This window comes from Chiroxiphia lanceolata, chromosome 3, assembly GCF_009829145.1.
Source record: "Chiroxiphia lanceolata isolate bChiLan1 chromosome 3, bChiLan1.pri, whole genome shotgun sequence".
Lineage (NCBI taxonomy): Eukaryota > Metazoa > Chordata > Aves > Passeriformes > Pipridae > Chiroxiphia > Chiroxiphia lanceolata.
The window spans coordinates 116,762,785-116,788,699 of record NC_045639.1 but is presented as its reverse complement, the minus strand read 5'-3'; the positions used below and the strand labels follow the sequence as shown (position 1 = coordinate 116,788,699).

General features: G+C 57.3%; 1 protein-coding gene across 1 annotated transcript in view; it reads left to right on the top strand.

The window, feature by feature from the left end:
* The window catches only part of HADHA (hydroxyacyl-CoA dehydrogenase trifunctional multienzyme complex subunit alpha), a 28,744-nt gene extending 3,077 nt beyond the window's left edge, over positions 1-25,667 (top strand). The window contains exons 2-20 of the mRNA XM_032683452.1: positions 3,316-3,357; positions 3,476-3,546; positions 5,567-5,700; positions 6,890-7,028; positions 8,016-8,135; positions 8,216-8,318; positions 12,509-12,631; positions 13,248-13,366; positions 14,171-14,227; positions 16,310-16,419; positions 16,705-16,839; positions 17,404-17,575; positions 18,241-18,327; positions 20,236-20,376; positions 21,480-21,548; positions 21,808-22,003; positions 22,380-22,494; positions 23,338-23,483; positions 25,153-25,667. Coding sequence (XP_032539343.1) covers positions 3,316-3,357; positions 3,476-3,546; positions 5,567-5,700; positions 6,890-7,028; positions 8,016-8,135; positions 8,216-8,318; positions 12,509-12,631; positions 13,248-13,366; positions 14,171-14,227; positions 16,310-16,419; positions 16,705-16,839; positions 17,404-17,575; positions 18,241-18,327; positions 20,236-20,376; positions 21,480-21,548; positions 21,808-22,003; positions 22,380-22,494; positions 23,338-23,483; positions 25,153-25,298 — 2,225 coding nt within the window. The 3' untranslated portion in view covers positions 25,299-25,667. The remainder of the gene's footprint in view (positions 1-3,315; positions 3,358-3,475; positions 3,547-5,566; positions 5,701-6,889; positions 7,029-8,015; positions 8,136-8,215; positions 8,319-12,508; positions 12,632-13,247; positions 13,367-14,170; positions 14,228-16,309; positions 16,420-16,704; positions 16,840-17,403; positions 17,576-18,240; positions 18,328-20,235; positions 20,377-21,479; positions 21,549-21,807; positions 22,004-22,379; positions 22,495-23,337; positions 23,484-25,152) is intronic.
* Positions 25,668-25,915: the final 248 nt, after the last annotated feature.

The following is a 25,915-nucleotide window of genomic DNA, read 5'->3' as shown; positions in this document are numbered from 1 at the left end:
CTGGGACCAAGAGCTGCTTTAGTTCCAGAGGTGAAGGATGTCTCCCACAAACATTCTGGGCTTTAAAATAAACCACTGTCAGGCTAAAGAAACCTCACTCAAATTCAGGAGCTGTTCCTCTGCTGACAGAGCATTTCCCAAAAGGGTTTAGGTTGAAGTGGAGTGAGATTTGTCCTGTTGTTCCCTTGAATTAATTTTTTTTCCTGCTTCATGTCTTCTGTTTTGCTAGAACCGGAAGGCAAACGGGAATTCAGGGCTGAAGGTTTTCATGGGTGGAATCTGTTTGGAAACTGATATGAAAAAGGAAAGCCATAGCAAGAGGAAAAAACTTAGAGAATCCCAGCCTGGTTTGGGTTGGGAGGGACCTTAAAGCTCGTCTCGTTCCACCCCCCTGCCATGGGCAGGGACAGGTTCCACTGGACCAGGTTGCTCCAGGGATTGAGTGAATGGCTTCGGGGAGGTAGTTCAGCCCTTACTTTCCTTTTAAAGAGGCCCTGTGGCTGTTACTGGGCTAAAATACTGCTGTTAAAAGTGCATCGTGTCCTGCTGAGCAGCAGCTCTCAGCTGAGAAACTCTTGTCAGGCCACGCTTGGTTTTGTGGGAATTAAATGTTGGTGCTTGTTTTCCAGAGTACCTGACTCCAGCCTGCAAAAGGTTTAGGGAAATTAGTGTTGGAGGCAGCAATCGCAGGGCGGGTATGAAATACTCCCCAGTGGCTTTGGAGTGGAAATCAGCTCCCTCTTTGTTTATAAAATGCTCTGTGGGCACATGACCCTCACACACAGGCACCCCAGACCTGTTTGCCGGGACAGCCTGACGCTGAATTTCCATCCCCACGGCATCACAGCGCGTATCCCGGGCTCTGGAATGAGAGCAAAGGTCAGTCCCTGCTGCCAGCACCCCGGACAAGGTGGAAAGGAGGCCAAAGTGCAGCGGGGCCCCGGCCCTGAGCCCGTGTCACGGGGCTGTGGAGGGGGCAGCACCTGTTGGGATGAGGTTTGCACTTCGTTCTCCCCGCGCCGGATTTTCCTCCCCTCCTGCCGCTGGGAATGGGAATGTTCCATCCCTAAGGGTTTTATCAGCGTTGGGCAGAACCCTGCCCTGGCTGTCTGGCCGTGTGCCAGCCTCTGGATGTGTGGGGGGGGCTTTGGAAGTAACCCTTTTACTGGACTGCAGGCTGAAAGCAGCTCTGGCAGGGGTTCAGCCTGGATCTGCACTCAGGGATCCTCGGGGTGAAGTGGGAGGCTGCTGGGGTGGGACTGGGGTTCATTCATGTGCCGAGAGATCATGGGACTGGGGTTCATTCATGTGCCAAGAGATCATCAGGCCAAACACAATTCCTGAGCAGAGAGAGATTTATGAGCCAGCAGCCTGTGGGCAGAACTTGTCCATCCCGTGCCCCGAGTGTTCCAAGGGCTCTGGGACAGGACACCTTTGGGTGCCCCTGGGTGTGGATCAGGCCCTATGAGTCTCACACCACTGCCTGACAAGTTTGTGGAGCAAATCCTCCTGGAAACTGTGCTGAGGCACATGGAAACAGGGAGGTGATTGGTGACAGCCAGTGGGACTTCGCTGAGGGAAAATCGTGCCTGACACTTTTAGTGTCCTGTGACGGGGTGAAGGTGTTGGAGGGTGAGGGAGGAGGGACTGAGCCGGGCACCAGGGCTTGGGCACAGCATTCCCACTGTCCCACACGACATCCTTGTCTCTGAACTGGGGAGGCAGGGGTTTGAAGGGTGGGTAACTCGATGGGTGAGGAACTGGATGGTCACACTCAGAGCTGAGGCCAGTGGCTTGGTGTCCAGTTGGACATCAGTGACAAGGAGCATTCCCTCAGCATTCCCTCAGGAGATGGGATCAGGACCATATCTTTGTCAGGGATGTGGGCAGTGGGATCCAGTGCAGCCTCAGAGAGGTGCTGCCCCTGGGTCAGGGCAGTCCCAGGCACAAAGACAGGCTGGGCAGAGAATGGATTTAGGGCAGCCCTGGAGAGAAGGACTTGGGGATGCGGATGGGTGAGAGGCTGGGGAAGGAATTCCTGGCTGGGAGGGTGGGGAGGCCCTGGCACAGGCTGCCCAGAGAAGCTGTGGCTGCCCCTGGATCCCTGGAAGTGTCCAAGGCCAGGCTGGACAGGGCTTGGAGCAACCTGGGCTGGTGGAAAGTGTCCCTGCCCGTGGCAGGGGGTGGCACTGGATGATCTCTAAGGTCCCTTCCCACCCAACCCAGCCTGGGATTCTGATTATTTTGGTGATAGGTGGAGGCAGGAAGAAATACTTCGTTGGCTTTTTGTGACCTGCCAGTTGTACCCCCTGAGATCTGTGAGGTAATTCTTGGCCTGGCACCGTGTGCTGGCACCAGAGTGTGTTTTTACAGAAATACCCCAGAAGAGCTGTCTGTGTGTGCTCTGCAGGGAGTTTAACGTGCCTGAAACTCCCCAAAGTGGAGGAAGGGCCCCAGTTTGGCACGTGAAGAAGTGCTGGAATGAGCATCCTAAAGGCAAAACCCCCCTGTGCCACCTGCTTCTTCCCTTTGGGAAGAAGCCTTTGATTTTTTCCTGCTCTTAACCCAGCGTTGCTGGGAGCTGCAGTGTGGGATCTGTGCTGGGAAGGTCACTGCAGTGTTGTGGGATCTGTGCTGGGAAGGTCACTGCAGTGTGGGATCTGTGCTGGGAAGGTCACTGCAGTGCTGTGGGATTTGTACTGGGAGGGTCACTGCAGTGTTGTGGGATCTGTGCTGGGAAGGTCTGGGATCTGTGCTGGGAAGGTCACTGCAGTGTTGTGGGATCTGTGCTGGGAAGGTCACTGCAGTGTTGTGGGATCTGTGCTGGGAGGGTCACTGCAGTGTGGGATCTGTGCTGGGAAGGTCTGGGATCTGTGCTGGGAAGGTCAGTGCAGTGCTGTGGGATCTGTGCTGGGAGGGTCACTGCAGTGTTGTGGGATCTGTGCTGGGAAGGTCAGTGCAGTGCTGTGGGATCTGTGCTGGGAAGGTCACTGCAGTGTGGGATCTGTGCTGGGAAGGTCACTACAGTGGTGTGGGATCTGTGCTGGGAAGGTCTGGGATCTGTGCTGGGAAGGTCACTGCAGTGTGGGATCTGTACTGGGAGGGTCACTGCAGTGTGGGATCTGTGCTGGGAAGGTCACTGCAGTGTTGTGGGATCTGCTGGGCTGGCTCTGGCACGGGTCAGGCCCTAAGGGAAGGGACTGGCCCACGCTCAGGGTTTTCCAGATGCTGCCCTTGGCAGGCCAGGGGAGCTGGGAGAGAGTTAAGCTCAGAGTGCTGAGGGTTCCTTTGACATCTGCAGCGTCTCTCCCTCAGGTTATGCCTGCCGGAACATCTCCGCCTCCGCCGCCCTGCAGGGTGAGTGTGCAGCTTTTCACTTTATTCCTAATAAAATTTAACTCCTAAAAAAACCCACTCATTTGATTCCTAAAATCCCCCGAGCACGAGCTGACGCCGGGTGTGTGTTTGTCTGCAGCCAGGACCCACGTGAGCTGTGACATCAAAGGGGACGTCGCCGTCGTGCGGTTCAACACCCCCAATTCCAAGGTATGGGAGATTCCCACTGCAGGCTGAGAACTTCCCTGACCTGCAGCCTGACAAAGCTGGGAGCGAAGGAGAAACAGGGAAAGGAGGTTCTGGGTGTCTGGTGAGACATCTGGAGATGCCTCGTGGAATTCTCTGTGTGTGCCAAGCTGACTTGTCTCCGTCCCAGGCACAAGGTCTTATGAAATTCTAGATTTTAAAGAAATCTTAAAAAAAATTCTAAGTCTTACTAAGCTCTAGGATTCAAGGCAGTTAAAAAGGGTGTCCATACTTCAGTAATTTGGAATCCATAAAGGCTTTTGATTCTCTTATCATGAACACAATACAAATAGAACTAACTTTCTTTTTTTTTAGGTCAGTACAGCTGCAGTTGCTTTTAGGTGTTGGAGGGCAGGAACCTCTGTAAATGACATTTAAGGAGTCCATCTAAAAGTGCACGTTGGAGTCCTGCAAACCAGAAATGAATTTCAGATGTCATCTCACAGATGGAAATGCTCTGTTATGAAGCAGCTGCAGAGCTTTTGATAAGGAAGTGGTTTTTAAAGCTAAAGGGCTGAGCTGCTCTGATATTACACAAGAGATAAAGATTTAACTGCTCCTGCTAGGAAAGATCTTGTATTAATTGTAGCAGACCTGAACTTTTTTTTTTTTAATATACACTTTCCTTCTGAGGAGCAACTACAATCCCAACTTTGAAACATCCTATTTTATGAGAGGATTTTGGTGGGGTGTGAGGAGCCCAGGCTGGGTTTGTTCTGCTGATTGCAAACCTTTCAGTGAGGCTGGGGAGATGCTCAGCCTGGTCTGCTGGGAGGTGTCTCTGCTCACTGCAGGGGCTTGGATGAGATGACCCTTAAAGGTCCCACCCAACCCAGCCTGTGATTCTATGATTATATAGAAAAAAAAACCAAACCAAAACAAAAAAAACCCAAACAAAAAAACAGTTTATGAGCTCATAAAATCAGTGTCTGAGGTCACAAACCCACTGTTGGGGAGGTTAAGAAGGAACTTCCTAATCAAAGATGACCTGCTGCAGGGCTGGGGGGTGGTGGTGGTTTTTCTCCCTGTGTTCCAGCACGGGCTGGACCAACCCACAGCAGAGCTGGGCTCTGTCTGAGCTCCCTGCTCAGGGTGCTTTGCTCCTCACCCATCTGAGCTCCCTGCTCAGGGTGCTTTGCTCCTCACCCATCTGAGCTCCCTGCTCAGGATTCTTTGCTCCTCACCTGTCTGAGCTCCCTGCTCAGGGTGTTTTGTTCCTCACCTGTCTGAGCTCCCTGCTCAGGGTGCTTTGCTCCTCACCTGTCTGAGCTCCCTGCTCAGGGTGCTTTGCTCCTCACCTGTCTGAGCTCCCTGCTCAGGGTGCTTTGCTCCTCACCTGTCTGAGCTCCCTGCTCAGGGTGCTTTGCTCCTCACCTGTCTGAGCTCCCTGCTCAGGATTCTTTGCTCCTCACCTGTCTGAGCTCCCTGCTCAGGGTGCTTTGCTCCTCACCTCTCTGAGCTCCCTGCTCAGGGTGCTTTGCTCCTCACCTGTCTGAGCTCCCTGCTCAGGGTGCTTTGCTCCTCACCTGTCTGAGCTCCCTTCTCAGGATTCTTTGCTCCTCACCCCTTTGAGCTCCCTGCTCAGGGTGCTTTGCTCCTCACCTGTCTGAGCTCCCTGCTCAGGGTGCTTTGCTCCTCACCTGTCTGAGCTCCCTACTCAGGGTGCTTTGCTCCTCACCTGTCTGAGCTCCCTGCTCAGGATTCTTTGCTCCTCACCCGTCTGAGCTCCCTGCTCAGGGTGCTTTGCTCCTCACCTCTTTGAGCTCCCTGCTCAGGGTGCTTTGCTCCTCACCTGTCTGAGCTCCCTGCTCAGGGTGTTTTGCTCCTCACCTGTCTGAGTTCCCTGATCAGGGTTCTTTGCTCCTCACCCGTCTGAGCTCCCTGCTCAGGGTGTTTTGCTCCTCACCTGTCTGAGCTCCCTGCTCAGGGTGTTTTGCTCCTCACCTGTCTGAGCTCCCTGCTGAGGCTGCTTTGCTCCCCCCAGGTGAACACCCTGTCCCAGCAGCTGAGCGCCGAGTTCACGGAGGTCATGAACGAGATCTGGGCCAACGAGGCCGTGAGGAGCGCCGTGCTCATCTCCTCCAAGCCGGGCTGCTTCATTGCTGGGGCAGATCTCAAGTAAGCACGGGGGTGGAGGAGGCTGAGGGAGCTCTCCCTGAACCCCAGCAGCCAGGGCCTGGAGTGCAGTGCAGTTTGTCCCTGCAGTGCAGCAGTTTGTCTGTCCCTGGTGTGCCCCCGGGGTGAGGCAGAGGCTGGGAGGGACATCCACGTGCCACGGGATGCCAGAGGTGCTCACGTGGAGTGAAACCTGGACAAGGAGGGACATGGAGAGTCGTTCAGCCCCCTCAGGCTGTGACACTTGGTCACTCCTTCCTCGTGCTGGGGTGCAGCCAAGGAACCCCATTCTGGCTCCGGGGTGGGCACTGTCCTTCCCTGAGGGACACAGCGGGCGGATCATTTACATGCAGGACTCGTTCTGGCTGGGTTGGAGTGCCTGGCAGCCCTCCAGCCTGGCCCCTCTGCTGGGCAGGGTTTGGAGCTCTACCCTGTGCTCAGCAGCCTCCCAGGCTCCCTGGGCAGCTTTTCCAGGGTGTGGGGTCATCCTGTGGGTGCCCACTGGGACCTGGAATGCTGTTGGCTCCTGGCACTGACCCTGGGCAGGGCAGAACAGTTGCTCAAAGACATTAAAAGCCAGAAAGCTCTGAGGAAAGAAGGTGAATTACCAATAGGCCCCCCAAAACCTTGTTCCCTTTTTGGCTGCCCTTGTCCCTGTGCAGGTGGGAAGGAGAGGTAGGTAGAGCTGGTGAGCAGAGCAGAGGCCAGGCTGTGGTTAAGAGGTGCCTCTGGCCCCAGCACCTCCAGCCTCCCAGATTGCTCCTGCCTGGCAAACGTTGCTGGTCTCCGGGAGGATAATTGGCACGGGGAGTCTCTAATTGATGGAGTGTGGCATCAGAGCACTGGCCATCTGCTGCTCTAAAAAGTGATCCTGGGCTCTCCCCTTCCTGGCAAGCTCTTCGAGGCTTCCTCTGACCCTTCCTCCCCTCCCAAAGGCTTTCAGAGCCCTGGCAAAGGGATCCCATTCAGTGCCACGGGCACAGCCCTTGTCAGTGGGCAGGGCCTTACCCTGCTGGGCTTACCCTCCCCGTGTTGTCTGATCCAAAACTGGGGCCTAAATAGCTCTTACCTGCCTGTCAGGCACTGGAGATTGTGGGAAAAGAGGCACAAAGTGGCTGAAACCCCCCCATTTTCCTGCTGTTACCCAGTGCCTGTCCCGTTCTGATGTTCTGATCCCTCTCTCCTCCCCCAGCATGCTCGAAGCCTGCAAGACCGCTCAGGAAGTGACTCAGCTCTCTCAGGACGGACAGAAGATGCTGGAAAAAATCGAGCATTCTCCAAAGCCTGTCGTTGCTGCCATCAGTGGCAGCTGCCTGGGAGGAGGCCTGGAGGTACTGGGCAGTCCTGGCTCTCCCAGCAGGAGTGGGAGCTGGCAGTGCAGTTCTGGGACTATCCAAGGGATCCCGGCAGGAGTAGCGCCAGGGAGAGGGGTGTGGGGCCTGAGGAGGGCTCGTTGCTTCATGCAAATGAGTCTGTGGCAAGGGAATTGCTTGGCTGTGCCTCGGGGCTCTGCTGCTGCTGTGGAGAGAGAGCAAATCAAATAGGAACCTGTGTGGGCCAGGCTGGTGTTGGGATGAGAGTCCCGGGAAAAACCGGCAGTTCCCAGCAGGCGTTGGATCTGCATCAGTGCTGCTGGCAGAGCCCGGCCTGGAAATTGCTGCTGTTCAGATGGAGTGAGTCCTGTATCCCAGCAACTCCCATTCCCCACAAGGCTGTTGGGAGAGGGGCGAGTGTGGGGGCCCAGCCAGGCTCCTGCCTGCCTGCCCACCCCGTTCCTGCCTGCCCACCCCGTTCCTGCCTGCCCCTTCAGCTGGATCCAGTGTTTGCCTGGGAATCTCCACCTGGGATTTCTGTAAATTGAAGGACTGTGGTGATTCCTGGAGCAGAGTGGTTACTAAAGCAGAATAGCCTTGGAATGGAGTCTCCCTGGTTCGTATGGATTTCTCGAGCAGTTGCAGCTTTCTGCACACACCGGGGTGACACGTGTGGATTTATCCAGGGATAAACCAGGAATCATGGCTGATCAGTAGATGGGACCATGCTGTCAGTGTAGTGAATTAGTGAAGCCCTTGATGGTCTAGGTGAGATTTAAAACCAGCGTGGCTCAGTTTGGTGGTTTCGTGCTCATCTCCTACCTGTTTGCTGTCGTATCCCAGAATGAGCCATCAGTGAGCCCAGAGGGAATTTGGGCAGCTGGATTAGGGAATTGGGGTCGGGAGGGAGGCTGAGGCAGGGTGCAGGAGAGAGCTGTGTGATGGATACCCAGTCCTCTGTGGTCTTTCCCAGGGAAACCTTTCCTTGTCCCTCCCTTTTTAAAGGTCGCCATCGCCTGTCACTACAGAGTGGCAACAAAGGACAAGAAAACAGTCTTGGCCACTCCTGAGGTGCTGCTGGGCCTGCTGCCCGGAGCAGGGGGCACCCAGAGGCTGCCAAAGATGGTGAGTGAGAGAAAAGCTTCACTCCCCAGCCCCTGTGCGTGGCCTGCTCCCACTCTGCCATCCCCTTCCTGCCCTTCCAGGTGGGACTCCCCGCTGCCTTCGACATGATGCTGACCGGGAGGAACATCCGCGCCGACAGAGCCAAGAAGATGGGGCTGGTGGACCAGGTGGTGGAACCCCTAGGTCAGACACGGGGGTGCCTCTGGCTTTCTGGGTGTGCTGCCTGCCAGGGGAGCTCTGCCCTCACCAGACTGGGGGGAGAAGCTGCTGGTGCAGCGGGTGGGGGCAGAGCACAGGGGCTGCACAGGGATCCCTGGTCCCCCCCTTGGGAGCACGGGGACCTTGAGGAACCTGAGCTGCTGCTGCAGCCCAGTGAGCTGGGAGAGGAACAGGGAGAGGTCAGCAGGGAGGGCAGGCTGCTGGCTGTCTTGCTTAAGCTAATTGTACAGATAAGGGCCCACATTCCTCATTTATCACGGCAGAGGACAGATTGCAGTCCCTAATGGAAGGACAATGGATGAGGGATGTCTGCTGTTTCTGCAGCCTGCAGATGGTAATCTGGGAGGAGATCTGGAGAAGGCAGCCCCCAGTGGCTCAGGCCTCTGAGCTGCCAGCTGGCTGTCAGCTGGACAGAGGAATTCCTTGCAAACTGCAGGATTCCAGGTGCTGAACAGGCTGGTGAACAATTCTGCTGTTCCTTCACTAGGGCAGCTTTCTTGGCAGGCGACTAAATGGGGGATTTTGTGAGGACTAAACCCTGCAGAGCCTCCTGTGAAAGGTGTGAGCAGCTCCCCCCAGGAGTTGGGATGAAAGCCACTGCTCCAGCTGGGGCTGCCCTGGAGCTGCAGGGAGCCTGAAGGGGAAGACAGTAAATAGAAAAGAAGGGGTGCTGTTGCCTTCCCTGAGCAATGCCGGGGAAGCCCTTGGGTGTGGTCTGTGCCATGTGCCAGAGCTCAGCTGGATCACAGAATCCAGGGTGACCTGGGTAAGGCTCATCCAGTGCCACCCCCTGCCATGGGCAGGGACACCTTCCACTAGCCCAGGTTGCTCCAAGCCCCATCCAACCTGGCCTGGGACACTTCCAGGGATCCAGGGGCAGCCACAGCTCCTCTGAGCAAACTGTGCTAGGGCCTCCCCACCCTCACAGCCAAGAATTCCTTCCCAGTCTCCCATCTCTCCCTGCCCTCTGGCACTGGGAAGCCATTCCCCCTTGTCCTGTCCCTCCAGGCCTTGTCCCCAGTCCCTCTCCAGCTCTCCTGGAGCCCCTTTAGGCTCTGCAAGGGGCTCCAAGGTCTCCCTGGATCCTTCCCTTCTCCAGCTGAGCACCCCCAGCTCTCCCAGCCTGGCTCCAGAGCAGAGGGGCTCCAGCCCTGGCAGCATCTCCGGGGCCTCCTCTGGACTCTCTGCAGCAGCTCCACGTCCTTGTGCTGCTGTTGCCCAGGGCTGGAGGCAGCTCTGCAGGGGGGTCTCAGCTGAGGGGGCAGAGGGGCAGATCCCCCCTGCCCTGCTGCCCACCATCCCTGGGGGATCAGCCCAGGATACACAGATATCCTTTGCTGTATTCGTGCTCATAAAACAGATTCATGGTTCTGAGGCTGGAGTTAAAGTTGCCTGGATACACCTTCCCACTTTATACCTACCTGGATGTGAATTGGCTTTTAAGAGCCAGCAAATGTGGCTTTTTATACCCACAATTACCCTGTCTTGCTGGAAGGGAAAGTGAGCTTTCTGAGGAGCTGTTGGGAATCCTGGCTCAGCCCACGTTAAGCACACAGGAGGAACACAGAAATACAGATTACATGCAAACATTGGAGGCATTCCTTGTTCATCCAAAGAGCTGCCAGTGCCAGGAGGCTCCTGCCAGGGGCTCCTGTTCTCTCTGTGCCTGGGGGAAAGCAGCTGTACCTGGGGTGATGCTGTAGCTGATTATAGAAAGCTTTGAAGGAGACAGACAACATCAATCAGGAGGCAGTTCCACGGGGTGCAACCAGTTCTCCTTCAGCAGGGAACTCTGCAGCATTCCCTGGATCCCATTCTGGCTTGTGCCATTTATGAAGGAACCAGGTGGGAATGGAGAGCTTGGAGCTCCCGGGTTAGGGCACGACAACACGCTGGGAGGTGATTGCAGGTAAAGTAAACCCCTGTGTGGGGGATCAGCTGCCTTCTCTGAGTGGTTCTCACAGCTTAGACTGAAAAACGAGCAGCTCTTTTCTTCAGCTGGGCTGTCGAAATGCAGCACTTGTTGGTGTGGAGCAGCCAGGCCGATGGAAAGGAGAAATCAGGCACTGGCATCGTGTGGCACATCAGGTCACCAAAGCTGAAGGTCCCAGCCTTGAATGGTGAGGTGAGAGTTTGGGAGCTGGTGAGGTCTGAGCTCTGAACTCCCAAACGCTCTCAGATTTCCAGTAAATTCTCAGAAACCCGCTGGGCATTGCTGAAATCCACTGGGCATTGCTGAAATGTGGATTATGCAGCAGCTCCGGGCTGTGTTTGCTGTGCTGCCTGTAAAATGAAATGTGTTGTTTTGTTTGGCCTGTTCTGCCCTGGGCTGGCTCTGACATTCTGCCAGGGCAGGAGACTTCCCCTGGGAGCTTCCCTGGGCTCTCACAGGGCTCCTGCTGCTTCATTTGCTTTTTACTGAGAGACCCCCCAGCAGGAGCAGCTTCTGGGCTCTGCTGGGTGCACGTGCAGGTTGTTCTGCAAAGAGAAGGGACACGTGGAGAGAGAGGAGGCCCCAGAGATGCTGCCAGGGCTGGAGCCCCTCTGCTCTGGAGCCAGGCTGGGAGAGCTGGGGGTGCTCAGCTGGGGAAGGGAAGGAGCCAGGGAGACCTTGGAGCCCCTTGCAGAGCCTAAAGGGGCTCCAGGAGAGCTGGAGAGGGACTGGGGACAAGGCCTGGAGGGACAGGACACAAGGAATGGCTTCCCACTGCCAGAGGGCAGGGAGAGATGGGAGACTGGGAAGGGATTTTTGGCTGGGAGGGTGGTGAGGGGCTGGACTGGAATTCCCAGAGAAGCTGTGGCTTCCCCTGGATCCCTGGGAGTGTCCAAGGCCAGGTTGGAGGGGACTTGGAGCAACCTGGACTAGTGGAAGGTGTCCCTGCCCATGGAATAAGACAACCATGAAGGTCCCTTCCCACCCAAACCATTCTGGGCTTCCATGATCAAAACCTTAAATTTGAAGACCTCACCTTTTGTTGAGGGGAAGAGTAGTGGAACATAAAAGAGGAAGGGGGGTTGTTTTGCCTTTTTTCCCCCTGTTTTGCTTTTGTTTTTCCCCACCTCCTGTGTCAGGAGGTGTCTGAGGAGGGTTTCCTTGGCTCTGAGGACTCTCTGCAGCAGCTGGGCATGTTCAGAGCTGTTTGTGGGAAGGTGAACGAGGTTGCCCAGCTCCAGGATACAGGGTTGACACCTCACCAGGTTTGTTCAGCGAGTTCAGGGGCGGCCCAAGGCCGCACATTTGCCTGCAGGGTCTTCTTGGTGGCCCTGTGCAGCCTCCCTGGGTGCTGCCCTGTCATTCATGACTCGGTGTTTGCCTGTGGCAGCTCCTCACAGCTGCCTGTTCAACCCTGTGCTGGGTCCTGCCCTGATGATACAACTGTCTGGAAATGAGGATTCCCGTGCTTGGGAATTGTGCAACCCACCCTCAGAGGTTGCTAAAGCTGGTTTGGTGGTGACTTACCTCATTGTGGGAGAGCTTTAAGTTAGGCCAGGAGTTCCTGTGTGTTGCAGCAGCTAAAGTAGATGAGAGATTTCCTTCACCCGAGTTCAAAGGTTGGGGTTTGTTGGACATTGGCTCCTGTCCAGGGAATTTTCAGGGACACAGCACTTCCTAAATGCTGTCTGCCTGTTGGTGCAGTGTTTGTACCCCAGAAGAAAGGAGAGGTGCCACAAGGGAGGGGAGGCAGAACCCCCCAGTTCCCTTGGGATACCAAGTGCCTGCAGTTATGCCAAGTGAAAGGTTTGAGGAGCAAAGGGCACAAGTGGCACAAAGATGCTCAGGAGCTGAAACGGGTCCAAAGAGGTCATGGAACCTCCATCCTTGGAGGTGTTCAGAGACTGGCAGAAGGTGTCCCTGAGTAACCTGGTCTAATTCCAGAGCTGGATGTGCCTTTGAACTTGGCCCTGCTCCCACTGGGAGCTGACATTCCAGCATTATTCCAGCATTCCAGGTTATTGCTGTCTATATAAATCCCTTGGGGCCTTCACATCGTCCCTGCTGGGCCTTCCCACCCTTGCTCCTAACCAAGAAAGGTCCAACAGGAGGGGGGAGTGGGGTGGTAGCAGTTCAAAGGCCCGTGATGTTGCTGTCTGGTCCTGGCTGCTCCTCATCCCCATCCCTCAGGGGTAACTCCTGTGTCCTCTGTGCTTCCCAGGGCCGGGTGTGAAGACTCCGGAGGTGCGGACGATGGAATACCTGGAGGAGGTGGCCATTGGCTTTGCCAGGGGCCTGGCCAACAAGACTGTGTCTGCCAAAAGGTCCAAGGGGCTGATGCAGAGTAAGTGTGTGGGCAGCAGGGCCAAATCCCAGGGGACTGTGGCGAATCCAGCTTGGCTTCTCTGGGCTCTGCTCACTCTCTTACTTATTTCCGTTTCCAAAACAAGGTGGTTCCATGTTGGAATCACCTCTTGAGCCGGGTGGGTTGGTGGGGAAAACATTGCTCTGCAGGTCTGGGCTCTGGCAGAGCTGGACTTGGTGGCTCCTGAGGTTGCTGGAAGGGAGCCAGGCCTCGGGGAGAGAGGGAGCAGCTGCCCCCAGGGGACTCTGCGTCTTCAGAGCTTCGGTGGCAAGTTCTGCGCCAGGCTTGTGTAGTCAGGTGGGAAGAGGCCCGTGGGTCTGCTCCACACTGCTCCTCGTTAGCAGAGCCCAGAAGTGGGCACATCCCTGGGGGAGTCCTGCTCCCCAGGGCTCAGCCTGTCACCATTGTGTGGGGAGGATGAGCCTTGTCCCTGGGACAGGCCGTGGAGAGCAGCCCCTGCTACCCGTGGCTGCTTTCAGGGGCACGTTTCCATCGCAGGTTTGCAGCATTCCCCTTTGTAGTGCTTGGCTCTGCAGTGAATCCTGAAGGGCTGGCTGTGCACAGAGCCCTGTGCTGACACTGTCCCTCCTTGCAGAGCTCACAGACTATGCCATGGCCCTGCCCTTCGTCAGGCAGCAGGTTTACAAGACGGTGGAGAGCAAAGTTCAGAAGCAAACCAAAGGGCTCTACCCCGCTCCCCTGAAGATCATCGAGGTAACACAGAGAGGTGGGAGGACCCACGGGGCAGGGGGAGCTGGGGGGTAACGTGGCACAGGCAGAGGGAAGGTGGGTCCCTCCCCTAATCCACCCAACACGCTGATGCCCACACAGATCAGTCCTGAGGAGTGCTGGCTGGGTGCTGTGCTGAGCACGGGTGGCAGAATTCAGAGGCACTGCCCAAAATATGATCACCAGTTTATGTGGGACCGGTCCCAGTGAGGGGTAGAGCAGGAATCCCAGTTAAGGGGAGTCTTAGCTGGAATGTTTTGTCCATGAAACTTTCAGCTGCAGTTTTTCCAGGTTTCCTGTGCAGTCTCTAAAGAGTTCAGGGAGCCTGTTTGAAGCCAGAAAAACAGAAATTGTTGTAATGTTCATAACACTGACCACACAGTACTTTAAAAGTTAATCCTCTGGGTTACACAAGCATTGTGGGACTTACAGGCACACTCCGGGGTTGAACCCTTATTTTAAGATGACTTTTCACTATTTAAGTTGTTGCCAAGACTTCTCTAAAACCCGTGAATGACTCTGAGAGCATGACAGGAGCACAGCTCCTGAAACCACCAGGGATGGCTCCAGAGGAAAACTCCTGATGGAAAACTCCTCACCTGTCCTGTGCTGGAAGGACAGGGCGACTCCCAGCTCTGCCTTGAGCAGCAGGGGCAGGACCCAGGGAGTCTGAAATGTGCCTGGAATATTGGGGGGGGGGGGTGTGGTCACAGGGCCAGCAGGTAACCCTGCTCAGGTGTAGGTGTTTGCAGGCAGGACTGAGCTGTGTCTCTGTTGCTCCTGGCCCAGGTTGTGAAGACGGGTCTGGATCAGGGCCGTGACGCCGGATACCTCATGGAATCCCAGGTGAGGGGATGGGTCCTGGCAGGAATCAGTTCACTCTGTGCCTGGGGATCTGTCTAACCACACACAGGGGGTTCCTCACAGCCTGCTCCAAGTGCTGCCTGGCTCCCTGCCCCTCCCTGTGGCACTGGAGCTGGGACAGAGGTCTGAATGCAGCCACAGGACTGTGTGTCAGGAGTCTGGGACACCACTTTGGGCCTTTTCTCCCTCCTCTCTGTGTTAGCTTTGGGTGGGGAATAACCAGAACACCCCAGCTTTGGCACAGCAGCACGTGGATTCTCTGTGTGTAGCTAAAGGTCTGGAGGGTCTGGCACATGAGGAGAGGCTGGAAGAGCTGGGAATGGAGAAGAGAAAGCTGGGAGAGGTGGGACTGGAGAAGGTTGCACACATTTATTGCACACACAGAGTTTTTGATCCCTCCCTTTCTCTGCCCTTGTCTCTGCCTTAAAAACCCACCTGCCCCACGTTAGTTTTTCCTCGCTGGTCCCAGTTTTGCTGCAACTGTGCTCAAATGTGTGATTCCTGGGGCCAAAGGGGTAACTCTGGCTGTGCCCAGTGTCACTGGTGGGTTACCTTGACGGTTCTGCAAGACCTGAGCCCCCCACAGAGCCACGTTTTCACCTGATTATCTGAGCATTTGGGTCATATCTCATGTCCCTGCCCCTTAAATGCCAGTGAACTCCATCTCTCACTTCCCTGCCGTGCTTTGTAGCTCCTTTTGTTCCCTGTGGTGCCAAGGCCTGCTCTGAGCTGGAGCTGGAGCTCCCTCCCTACCTCACCAGTGCCCATCCGTGCTGGTTGTGCATTCCACCCACGTTTGGTCTGGTGCTGAACAAAAGCCTGGGGATACTCTGTTCCTTACAGCAGAGAATGGATGGTTCTTTCCCCAGAACAGCAGCAGGATGGAGATCTTCCCAGAACCTCTGAAGAATAATAAGTGTCAGTGTCGTGTCTTTTTTTTTCTTTTTTTTTACTGCCTCCCTCTGTCCCCCGGGACAGGAGTTGCAGCTTCTCTTCCAGGCTTTGTTTTGGATGTTTTCACAAGGCTCTGACTCGCAGGGCAGTGGTGAAGAAGGTGCAGCCTGCTCCAGACTGCATTCCTTGCTTTTCCATGGCTATCTTGGCTCGGGCAACATTCAATTCTGTGTCTCCCTGTGCTTGTCTTTTGTCTTGCTGAGAAACTTCCATGCTGAGTGCTGGGAGGTTTTGCAGGATTAGATTTTGTTGCCTCTCCGTGATCGTGCAGAATCAGCAGATCAGCTGCTGCTGTCACAGGGAACTGACCTGTTTGTAAGGATTTTTCCTGAAGCCTGAGGACAGGGCTCTTCCACCTGGATCCCTGGGGGCAGGATGCACGTGGGGAGGAAGGGTCCTGTGTCAGGGAAATCCAGTCCTGCTACTGAGGAAGCAGAATTGTGGAATTGCAGAAGGTTTGGGTGGGAAGGGACCTTAAATCTCATCCCATTCCACCCCCTGCCAAGGGCAGGGACACCTCCCACTAGCCCAGGCTGCTCCAAGCCCTGCCCAACCTGGCCTTGGACACTTCCAGGGATCCAGGGGCACCCACAGCTTCTCTGGGCAACCTGTGCCAGGGCCTCCCCACCCTCACAGTCAGGAATTCCCTCCCAATCTCCCATCTCTCCCTGCCCTCTGGCAGTGGGAAGCCATTCCCTGTGTCCTGTCCCTCCATGCCTTGTCCCCAGTCCCTCTCCAGCTCTCCTGGAGCCCCTTTAGGCTCTGGAAGGGGCTCCAAGGTCTCCCTGGCTCCTTCCCTTCCCCAGCTGAGCACCCCCAGCTCTCCCAGCCTGGCTCCAGAGCAGAGGGGCTCCAGCCCTGGCAGCATCTCTGGGGCCTCCTCTGGACTCTCTCCAACAGCTCCATGTCCTTTTGGTGCTGAGGAGAAGGTGATGGGGCAGAGTGGACAGTGCTTGGCCCAGAAGGTTCCTCTCCCCAGTGGTCACCTGTGCCCCTGTCCCATTGCTGAGCAGGTCACACGGGGGGCCTGTGTCTCCCCTTGCTGTGGTTGTGAGGTGCTGGCAGTGAGACAGCTGTTAACTCCCAGCTTCCCCCTTCCCTTTCTTCCAGAACTTTGGCCAACTTGCACTGACCAAGGAATCCAAGGCGCTGATGGGGCTCTACCACGGGCAGGTGCACTGCAAGAAGAACAAGTTTGGGGCCCCTCAGCGAGAGGTCAAGTAAGTGCAGGTGTGGGGCGCCTGAAGGAGCAGTTCCAGGCTCTTGGAAGTGACTGGCCTGGAGCCCTGGAGAGCTGTGGAGAGCTGTGTGGCAGAGCAGAGAATTCCAGCCTCCGGGAGGCTGATCTGCTGCAGTTCAGAGGCTTCACTTGTGGGTGAAACTTCTCGTGTGGCCTCTGTGAAAGTGGTGCCTGGGTGGGTGGGGTCTGTGTGAGTGTGACAGGAAGGATGGAAATTCAGCCATTTCCAGCTCTGAACATGTCCCCTTGGTCCTTCCCCGTGCAGGACCCTGGCTGTGCTGGGAGCAGGGCTCATGGGGGCCGGCATCGCCCAGGTCTCCGTGGATAAGGGCATGAAGACCATTCTGAAGGACACGACACAGAAGGGCCTGGACAGGGGCCAGCAGCAGGTCTACAAGGGGTATGTGAGTCCAGAGGGATTGGCTCGGGGTGGGGCAGGGCTGCCTTTAGTCACAACATTCCTCTGCTGTCAGGAGCTCCTGACACCTCTGTTCTGCTGGAAGGAACTGTCTGATGCCACAGGAAAGCCTTATCTTAAGGTTGTCCCGTGCAGTGTGCTGGGATATGGCTGCAGAACAGGCCCAGTGCAGTCAGCCTGAGGGAGGTAGAGCCCTAACAGGGGGTTGCTTTTGCTTTTAGATTTAGCAGTAATTTCTAGAGCCAAGGCCCATGTCAGGGGAGGCATCCCAGCTCGGAGCTCTGGCAAGCTGGATTTCCTTCCCTGCCCTCCTGGCTCAGCAGCAGCAGTGCTCAGCTCTGGGGTGTCAGCTCTGACCCTCAGCTGAGCTGTGTGAGCAGGGCTCTCCTGCTTCCACGTGGAAAGAAGGGGCCAGGACACAGGGTGCCAGTCCTGCGGGCTTGGAGCTGGAGTTTTGGGTGCCAGCTCTGGGGGGCAGGGCAGGAGGGGTGCCCCTGGTGCTGTGGTGCACCCCCAGCAGCCTGTGACAGAGCTGTCCCTCCCCAGGCTCAACAGCAAGGTCAAGAAGAAGAGCCTGACATCGTTTGAGAGGGACTCCATCCTCAGCAACCTGCTGGGCCAGCTGGACTACAAGGGCTTTGAGAAGGCAGACATGGTCATCGAGGCCGTGTTCGAGGACATCAACGTCAAGCACAAAGTGCTGAAGGAGGTGGAGGCCGTGAGTATCAGTCCTGAGCTCCTGCTGCACGTGGGCCCTGGGGCTGAGGGGTCCTGGGCTGTGCTGCTGGGTCTGTCCCACCCTCTTTGTGCTGCAGTTTGGTTCTTGGTCACAGTTAGCTGTGTCAGGACGTGGGTGAGCATCAAGGGCGGCTTTTCTGTTCACTGAGGACATTCCCTGCTCAGTGAGGAGTTTTTAGCTGAATGGGGCAGTTCTGATGTTCCCTGACTCCTGGGAGCTGCTTCAAAAAGAGCTGAGGACATTTGTCTGAGGGCACTGATACGACAGTGATGTCCTTGGGTATCTCCACACCTCACAGTCCTTCTCCTGCTGTCCCTGCCCTGCTGCCACTGCTCTGTTCTGTTCAAGGGGGGAAAAAAGTTGTATGGCAAAGGGGCTGGTGTGGGGCCCTCCTGCAGTGTCTCGTGGGGTTGCAGTGGTCTGGCAGAAACATGGGAGCTCTGGGACTGATTCTCCACCCCTGGGGAGTGTTCAGGGGAGGTCAGGGCTGGCTGACTTTAGGCTGCTGCTTTAGAACTAGTTTCTAATGAGAAAACCCAGCATGCCCTGTTTGCCAGGGTTCCCAGGGGCTGGGGCTGCTCTCCCAGGGCTCTGGATCCCCCTCTGGAACCTGAGCTCTGACAGTGCCTCCCACCCCTCCACAGGTGATCCCTCCTCACTGCATCTTCGCCAGCAACACCTCTGCCCTGCCCATCAGCCAGATTGCTGCTGCCAGCAAGAGGCCTGAGAAGGTGAGTCCCCAGGGCCACGTGCCCTGCACAGAGCTGCCTGTCCCTGGGGAGGTGGCTTTGCTTTGGGGACCTCCTGCTGCCTCCTCGGGACGTGACACAGCTCGTCCTCTGCCCCCAGTGCCCCCAGAGCTCCTGGTCTTCGGGCAGGTGGGAGGGGGGTCAGGGTACACTCACCCCAGGGGTGATGTTGGTGAGGCAGGACAGTGCATGTGGGGGCACAGAGGCTGTGGAAGGGGAGAGCTGGGGGTGGGTCGGGCTCTGCTCCCAGGGAACAAGGGACAGGAGGAGAGAGAACGGCCTCAGGCTGTGCCAGGGGAGGCTCAGGTTGGACAGGAGGAGGAATTTCTCCCTGGAAAGGGTGGTCAGGCCTTGGCAGGGGCTGCCCAGGGAGGTTTGGAGTGCCCAGCCCTGGAGGTGTCCCAGGAAGGCCTGGCTGTGGCACTCAGTGCTCTGGGCTGGGGACAAGGTGGGGATCAGGCACAGGGGGGATCCATGGGCTGGGAGGGCTTTTCCAGCCTCAGGGATTCTGTGACTTGGGCTGAGAGAATTCCAGCCAAGAAGACTTTAATAAACTGAGTAGACATAGGAGGGACTTACCATAATGAGAATATGTCTTCTTCCTGGAGAAGCAAAACAAAGTCAGTGGCTGGAATCTGAACTCAGAGGTGCTGGGACTGAAGCCGTGGTCAGCTCTGGGATCAGCTCCTGAGGGGGTGGTGAGGGTTTCTCTCAAACTCCAAATGATTCATGTGAACAGGGTGCCAAGAGCAAGGTAGCAGAGGTTTGGAGCACAGGACAACTTCATCCCTTTGCTTGAAGTCCAAACAGCACATAAAGTGTCTGCATCCTCCCCCCTTAGCCCAGGTGAGCACAGCTGAACAGGAGCACTGTTCCTACACCCCTGAGGCAGGAGTGCAGGACCCTGCCAGGGGTACCCGGGGTGCCTGTGAGCTGTCAGAGGTTCCTGTCACCCTCCTGAACCTCTTCCCAGTTTGCTGTCAAACCTTTGTTTCGTCAGAAATGCCAACTGAGTCTCGTTTGTTCGTCCCTGCAGATAACATCCTCTTGCTGTTAGAAACTGCCTGTGCAGTGGCTCTTTATGTGAAGACTCATAGGAAGTCAGTTAATTAATTAGTGCGTTTTCTTTAATTAGTGTTGCAGTTTGCAACTCTGCAAGGTGCCTCTGGCTTACACAGCCCTTGGGGCCAAGGGCAGCTGCCAGGAGGCACGAAGGTGACACGCTGATGGCACGGTCACATTCCCAAAGTGAGGCACACAGCTGGGTAATCTGCACCTACCTGCTGCTCCCAGGGGGAGGCTGCACTTCCCTCCCTAATTAGTGTCTGGATAGGTGCCACCTCATCACCAGAAGCATTCACAGGCAGGACACAGGGACTGTGTTCGATGTCCCTGAGTGCTGCTCCAGTCTGAGCCCAGCAGCAGCAGCAGCAGCAGGTGGGGCTGCCCTGCCAGCTCAGGATCCCTGTGCCCTCCCAGCTCAGGATCCCTGTGCCCCCCCAGCTCAGGATCCCTGTGCCCCCCCAGCTCAAGATCCCTGTGCCCTTCAGGTCACACTGTGCCTGTCCTTTGCTTGGGGACAGGCTCAGCTGGGACTCACAGGCAGCATTTGCTGCCAGACTGTAAAGTACAGAGAGAGCTGGGCAGCTCTTGGTGCCGTGAAGATCACACCTTGATCCTGAGACAGGATTGTGCCTCAGGCATGTGCTGTGTCCTTGGGAAAGCCAAGGAGAGAAGGGAGTTGGGGAGCATTCCTACCACAGAGGGATGGCGTGGGGTGTGGTGGGGGCCCTGCAGCCCGTGCTGGCCTTCCCTCTGCGCTTGACTCGCCCAGCAGATTCTTCAGGGAGCCAAAATCCACGTTAACCCCGAGCTCTTCCCCCTGCCCAGGTCATTGGGATGCACTACTTCTCCCCAGTGGATAAGATGCAGCTGCTGGAAATCATCACCACAGACAAAACCTCCCAGGACACAGCGGCTTCTGCCGTTGCTGTTGGCCTCAAACAGGGCAAAGTCGTCATCGTGGTGAAGGTGAGGGGACAGGGCACGAAAAACAGGAGCTGGGCCAATAAACACAAGGGCCTGTGCTCTGACAGGAGGGTGAAATCTGGCTCTGGACAGGCTGGGAACAGCTGCTCCTGCTGGGAAGTGAAAAGGGAGGTCAGAAGGGGGCAAGAGCCCACACGATCCTCATGTGTCCTCAGGAGCAGCCGTGGAAGGCCACAGGAGGAGCTGCCAGTCCTGCCCCACACAGGGACAGGGGCTGCCCTGGCATCCCACACGTCTGGGTGTGTCTGCACAGGGCTGCCAGCACCCCAGGTCCTGGCAGGCTGCAGGGACAGAGGGCAGTGAGCAGCAACCCTGCTCTTCCTGGGCTAAATCTTGGGTGGGAGGGACAGGAATACAGGTACAGAGGATTTAGATGGGATACTGGGGAAGGAGTTCTTCCCCGTGAGGGTGGGGAGGCCCTGGCAGCTGGCAGAGAAGCTGTGGCTGCCCCTGGATCCCTGGAAGTGTCCCAGGCCAGGTTGGACAGGGCTTGGAGCAACCTGGACTGATGGAAGGTGTCCCTGTCTTTCCCTCATGCCTGAGGTTGCAGCAGTGCTGAGCAGGTTGTTCCTGCGCTGCCAGGAAAACTGGCTTGTCAAGAAGTGCTCTGGGCATCTCTGAAGGCCAGTGGGGATGCAGTGCTGCTTCCCTGAGCCTCATCCCCATCCCAGCTGCCTCCCTGAAGGGCAGTTTGCAGCTCCTCTGTTGCTTCCTGGCTTTGTGGGGAGTATCAGAGGTGTGAAACAACTGGGTTTTGCTGGTTTCCCTTGTGCTGAGCACCCTTTCCCTCATCAGCCTGTTGGGCTTGCTGAAGCAGCAGCCTGCCTGGGACCTCCAGGCACTAGTTCAAATGAAAACACTGTGATGGGAACTTCCAGGGAGTAAGTTCATGGGAGTGTTCAAACACTACCGAACCCTACGGGGAAGAAAAACCCCTTCTAGCAGTCAGAAACATAGTGTTAGAAATGGGGTTTGGGGTGTCTGAGCTGCAGCCTGGGCTGTGAAACACAGCTCTGGTGCTGCCAGGAGGCCATGCTTCTGCAGCTGGGACTCACCTGGCTCCCTGCTGTGCTCCTCTTCCCTAGGATGGGCCTGGGTTCTACACCACCAGGTGCCTGGGGCCGATGCTGTCGGAGGTGGTCCGAGTCCTCCAGGTGAGTGCCCACCAAACAGTCGTGGAAACTCTGCTTCTTCCCTGGCCAGGGCTGGGCCCAGCCCTGTGGGCAGGAGGGGAGGTGGGTGACCAGCCCTGGGGTCATGGTTGTCCCCAGCCTGGTCCTGGCTCCTGTCCCAGTCCCACAGCCTGTGGGGCTGCTCACGGCGCATGGCCCCAGAGCGGTGAGAGCTCTCAGCCCCACACTGGCTGTCCAGGACCTCACCCCTACATCCCATCACTTCCCTTCTATCCTGCAGGAGGGCTTTGACCCAAAGAAGGTAGATGCCATCTCCACAGCCTTCGGGTTCCCAGTGGGAGCTGCCACGCTGATCGACGAGGTGGGCGTGGACGTGGCCACGCACGTGGCCGAGGACCTGGGCAAGGCCTTCGGGGAGCGCTTCGGGGGAGGCAGCATCGACCTCTTCAAGCTCATGGTGCAGAAGGGCTTCTTAGGTGAGGGGCTAAGCTGTTTCCACCTGAAGGGTTCCCCTTTGCGCCAGGGAAAGCACCAGCATCCATCAGCCTCTCCTGCCTCGGGAGAGCAGCGGGAGAACAGCCCTGGGAATGGGTCAGGAGTCCCTCCCGCAGAAACGGTGATGGTTTTCTTCTGGACCTAGAGAAGGCATTAGGGCCTGGCACAGTGGCAGCATCTTGCCAAGGGGTCAGGTGGAGGTGGGTCCCTTCCCTCTGGCCGTACTCTGCAGTGCAGGGTGCTGGAGGATGTGCCGTGGGAGCAGGAAGCGGAGCTGCAGGGAGATCAGAGGCGAAGGTGTCAGGAGGGAAGGGGACACATGGCAGGATGTGACTCGGCTCCTTTCATCCCCGGCAGGTCGCAAGGCAGGGAAAGGCTTTTATGTTTACCAGGAGGGAGTGAAGAACAGGAGTGTGAATTCCGGCATGGATGAGATCTTGGCACAGTTCAAGGTGCCGGCGAATCCTGATGTGTGAGTACTGGGAGAGACTGAGGGGGGGTGGCTCAGAGCCTGCCCGGATCAGAACCTGCCCAGCTCCTGGTGCCTCTGAGCAGCAGCACAAGGGGCATTGGGAAGGGCACGATGCTGCCAGGGCTGGAGCCCCTCTGCTCTGGAGCCAGGCTGGGAGAGCTGGGGGTGCTCACCTCGAGAAGAGAAGGATCCAGGGAGACCTGAGAGCACCTTCCAGGGCCTAAAGGGGCTCCAGGAGAGCTGGAGAGGGACTGGGGACAAGGGCTGGAGGGACAGGACACAGGGAATGGCTTCCCACTGCCAGAGGGCAGGGAGAGATAGGAGATTTGGAAGGAATTCTTCCCTGTGAGGGTGGTGAGACCCTGGCCCAGGTGTGTCTGCCCCTGGATCCCTGGAAGTGTCCAAGACCAGGCTGGATGGGGCTTGGAGCAACCTGGGCTGGTGGAAGGTGTCCCTGCCCATGGCAGGGGGTGGCACTGGATGAGATTTAAGGTCCCTTCCCACCCAAACCAGTCTGGCATTCCATGACATTGCCCAACACGGAGCCTGATCAAGCCTTTGCCTTTATTCCAAATCCATCTCGCCTCAGTCCTGAGTGATGTGCTCCAGGGGGCCCTGCCTGATCGGGGGGCTTGAACCAGACAAGCTCCAGTGGTCCCTCCCACCTCGCACCATTCCGTGGTTCTGACGTGCCCGCTTCAGGACACGTCCCAGCTCTTATTCCTGCTCCTCCTGAGGACAGGGACACTCCCAGGGCGACCATTCCCCCCTCTGTGCCAACCTGGGGTGCTCTGCCCCCACCACTGCCCCCCTGGCCAGCCCTCACGGGCTCTGTCCCCGCAGCTGCTCGGACGAGGACATCCAGCTGCGCCTGGTGACGCGCTTCGTGAACGAGGCGGCGCTGTGCCTGCAGGAGGGCATCCTCAGCAACCCCATCGAGGGAGACATCGGCGCCGTCTTCGGCCTGGGCTTCCCGCCCTGCCTGGGAGGTGAGTGCCATGGGCTTGGCTCCAGAATCACGGAATCACAGAATCAGCTGGGTTGGAAGGGACCTCCGAGATCATCAAGTCCAACCCTTGATCCAGCACTGGTGTGGTTCCCAGGCCGTGGCACTAAGTGCCACAGCCAGCCTCTTCTTAAAAATCTCCAGGGATGGAGAATCCACCACTTCCCTGGGCAGCCCATTCCAATGGCTGATCACCCTCTCTGCAAAGAAATTCTTTCTGATGTCCAACCTAAACCTCCCCTGGCACAACTTGAGACCGAGCCCTCTTGTCTTGCTGATGGTTGCCTGGGAAAAGAGACCAACCCCCCCTGAATCCCCCCTCCTGTCAGGGAGTTGCAGAGAGTGAGGAGGTCTCCCCTGAGCCTCCTCCTCTCCAGAATGAACAGCCCCAGCTCCCTCAGCCTCTCCTCATAGGACTTGTGCTTGAGTCCCTTCCCCAGCCTCGTTGCTCTCCTCTGGACCTGCTCCAGGACCTCAGTGTCCTTCCTGAGCTGAGGGGCCCAGAACTGGACACAGCACTCCAGGGGTGGCCTCACCAGTGCTGAGTCCAGGGCAGGAATCACTTCCTTGGACCTGCTTCCCCCTGGGCTGTGGCTGTGTGGCAGGGCAGGAGTTAAGGCCGGGTTTGAGCTGCAGCCTTAAGGAAACGGCCTCAAGTTGTTTGGGTTGGATATTAGGGGAAATGTCTTCCTGGAAATGGTTGTCCAGCCCTGGCACGGGTTGCCCAGGGCAGTGGTGGAGTCCCCATCCCTGGAGGGATTTAAAAGCCCTGTGGATGTGGCACTTGGGGACATGGGTCAGTGGTGGCCTTGGCAGTGCTGGGGGATGGTTGGACTCAATGTCTTAGAGGGCTTTTCCAACCTAAATAATTCTTTGACTCTGTCTCCTGCCACTTGCCTGGGTGGGCAGGGGTTGTGTTGGAGCCTAAGGACCCACCTTCACCTGCTGCCCCTCACTGATACAGCAGAGCTGGTAACCTCAGCTGTGCTTCTCCAGCCAAGGGACTTGCTGGGCCCAGCCAGGACCACGGACCAAGTTCCCTGGGACCCAGCTGTGACCTGGCTGGGTGGCCATGGCTGTGGCCTGGGCTGTGGATGAGGCACAAGCTGGGGGTTGGGTCACAGCTGGAGGCCACCACGGGCTCTTGGGCACGAGGTGGTGCTTCTGCCACAGGCCTGGTGCTTTCCCTTCTTGAGCCAAGCTCAGGCTGTGGGAGCAGCCCCAAGGAACTTCCTGCAAGAGCATGGGGTGGCAGGACAAGGGGGAATGGGTTCAGATTTTCAGAGGGCAGGGAGAGATGGGATATTGGGAAGGAATTCCTGGCTGTGAGGGTGGGGAGGCCCTGACCCAGTTGCCCAGAGAAGCTGTGACTGCCCCTGGATCTTGGAATTGTCCAAGGCCAGGTTGGACAGGCTTAGTGGAAGGTGTCCCTGGCCATGGCAAGGGGTTGGAATGAGAGAAACTTTAAGGTCCTTTCCAGAACCATCCCACGATTCCGTGATTATCCACATCCCAGCTTGTGGGGTCAGCCCCTGCCCAGTGCGGGTGGGCAGCGAGCAGGGCCCTGGGTTACCCTGACAAGAGCCTTGGGGGTCTGTCACCCCCTCGGTGCCCGTCCCTGCCGTGCCAGCGCCGTGTCCCTGTGCCCGCAGGTCCCTTCAGGTTCGCCGACTCCTATGGAGCCCGGCAGCTGGTGGACAAGCTGCGCAAGTACGAGGCCGTCTACGGCAGCCAGTTCACGCCGTGCCAGCTGCTGCTGGACCACGCCAACAACCCCAGCAAGAAATTCCACCAGTGAGGGACCCGGTGACGCGCCCACAGCTCCCCGGGCCGCGGCCCCGGCGTTCCGGGACACCCCATTGTCCGTAGGTTAATCTCCAAAGCCCCGGGGGAGGAAGGGAGGAGGGAGGGGGGCACCGGGTGCCTCATGGCTTGTAGTCATTTCAAGTGCCTTATCAGCCACTGTGTGTTGGGCACGTCCGTCCCGTGCCAGCCTGGGCCAGCCTCTCCGTGCTGGGGAGGGGATTTCTGCTGCCTTCGCCTCCATGCTGCGGCCTCCAGGGCTCCCAGTCTGGCCAGTAGCATCCAGCACGTGGCTGGAGCCGAGGCCTTGCCTTTCCATAAACATCTACCAAAATAAAACCCCGTCTCCTGGGTTTGGACTCCATACCTGCTTCTCCTCCCGCGTCCCTGGGCAGCGCCGAGGGAGAAGAGTCGGGAATAAAAGCATCCAGGCACTGCCCTGGGAACCCCTCCCACGGAGGGGCTGCAGGGCTCACAGAGGGGCTGTCGGAGGGGCAGGTTGGCAGCAGAGCAGGGTGGCAGCTCTGTCCCCTCTGCCATCACTCAGGGGCTGTGAGGAGCCTCTGGCTCCGTCTGGCCCCGAGCGCTGCCGCGGGCGATCCCGGCAGATGG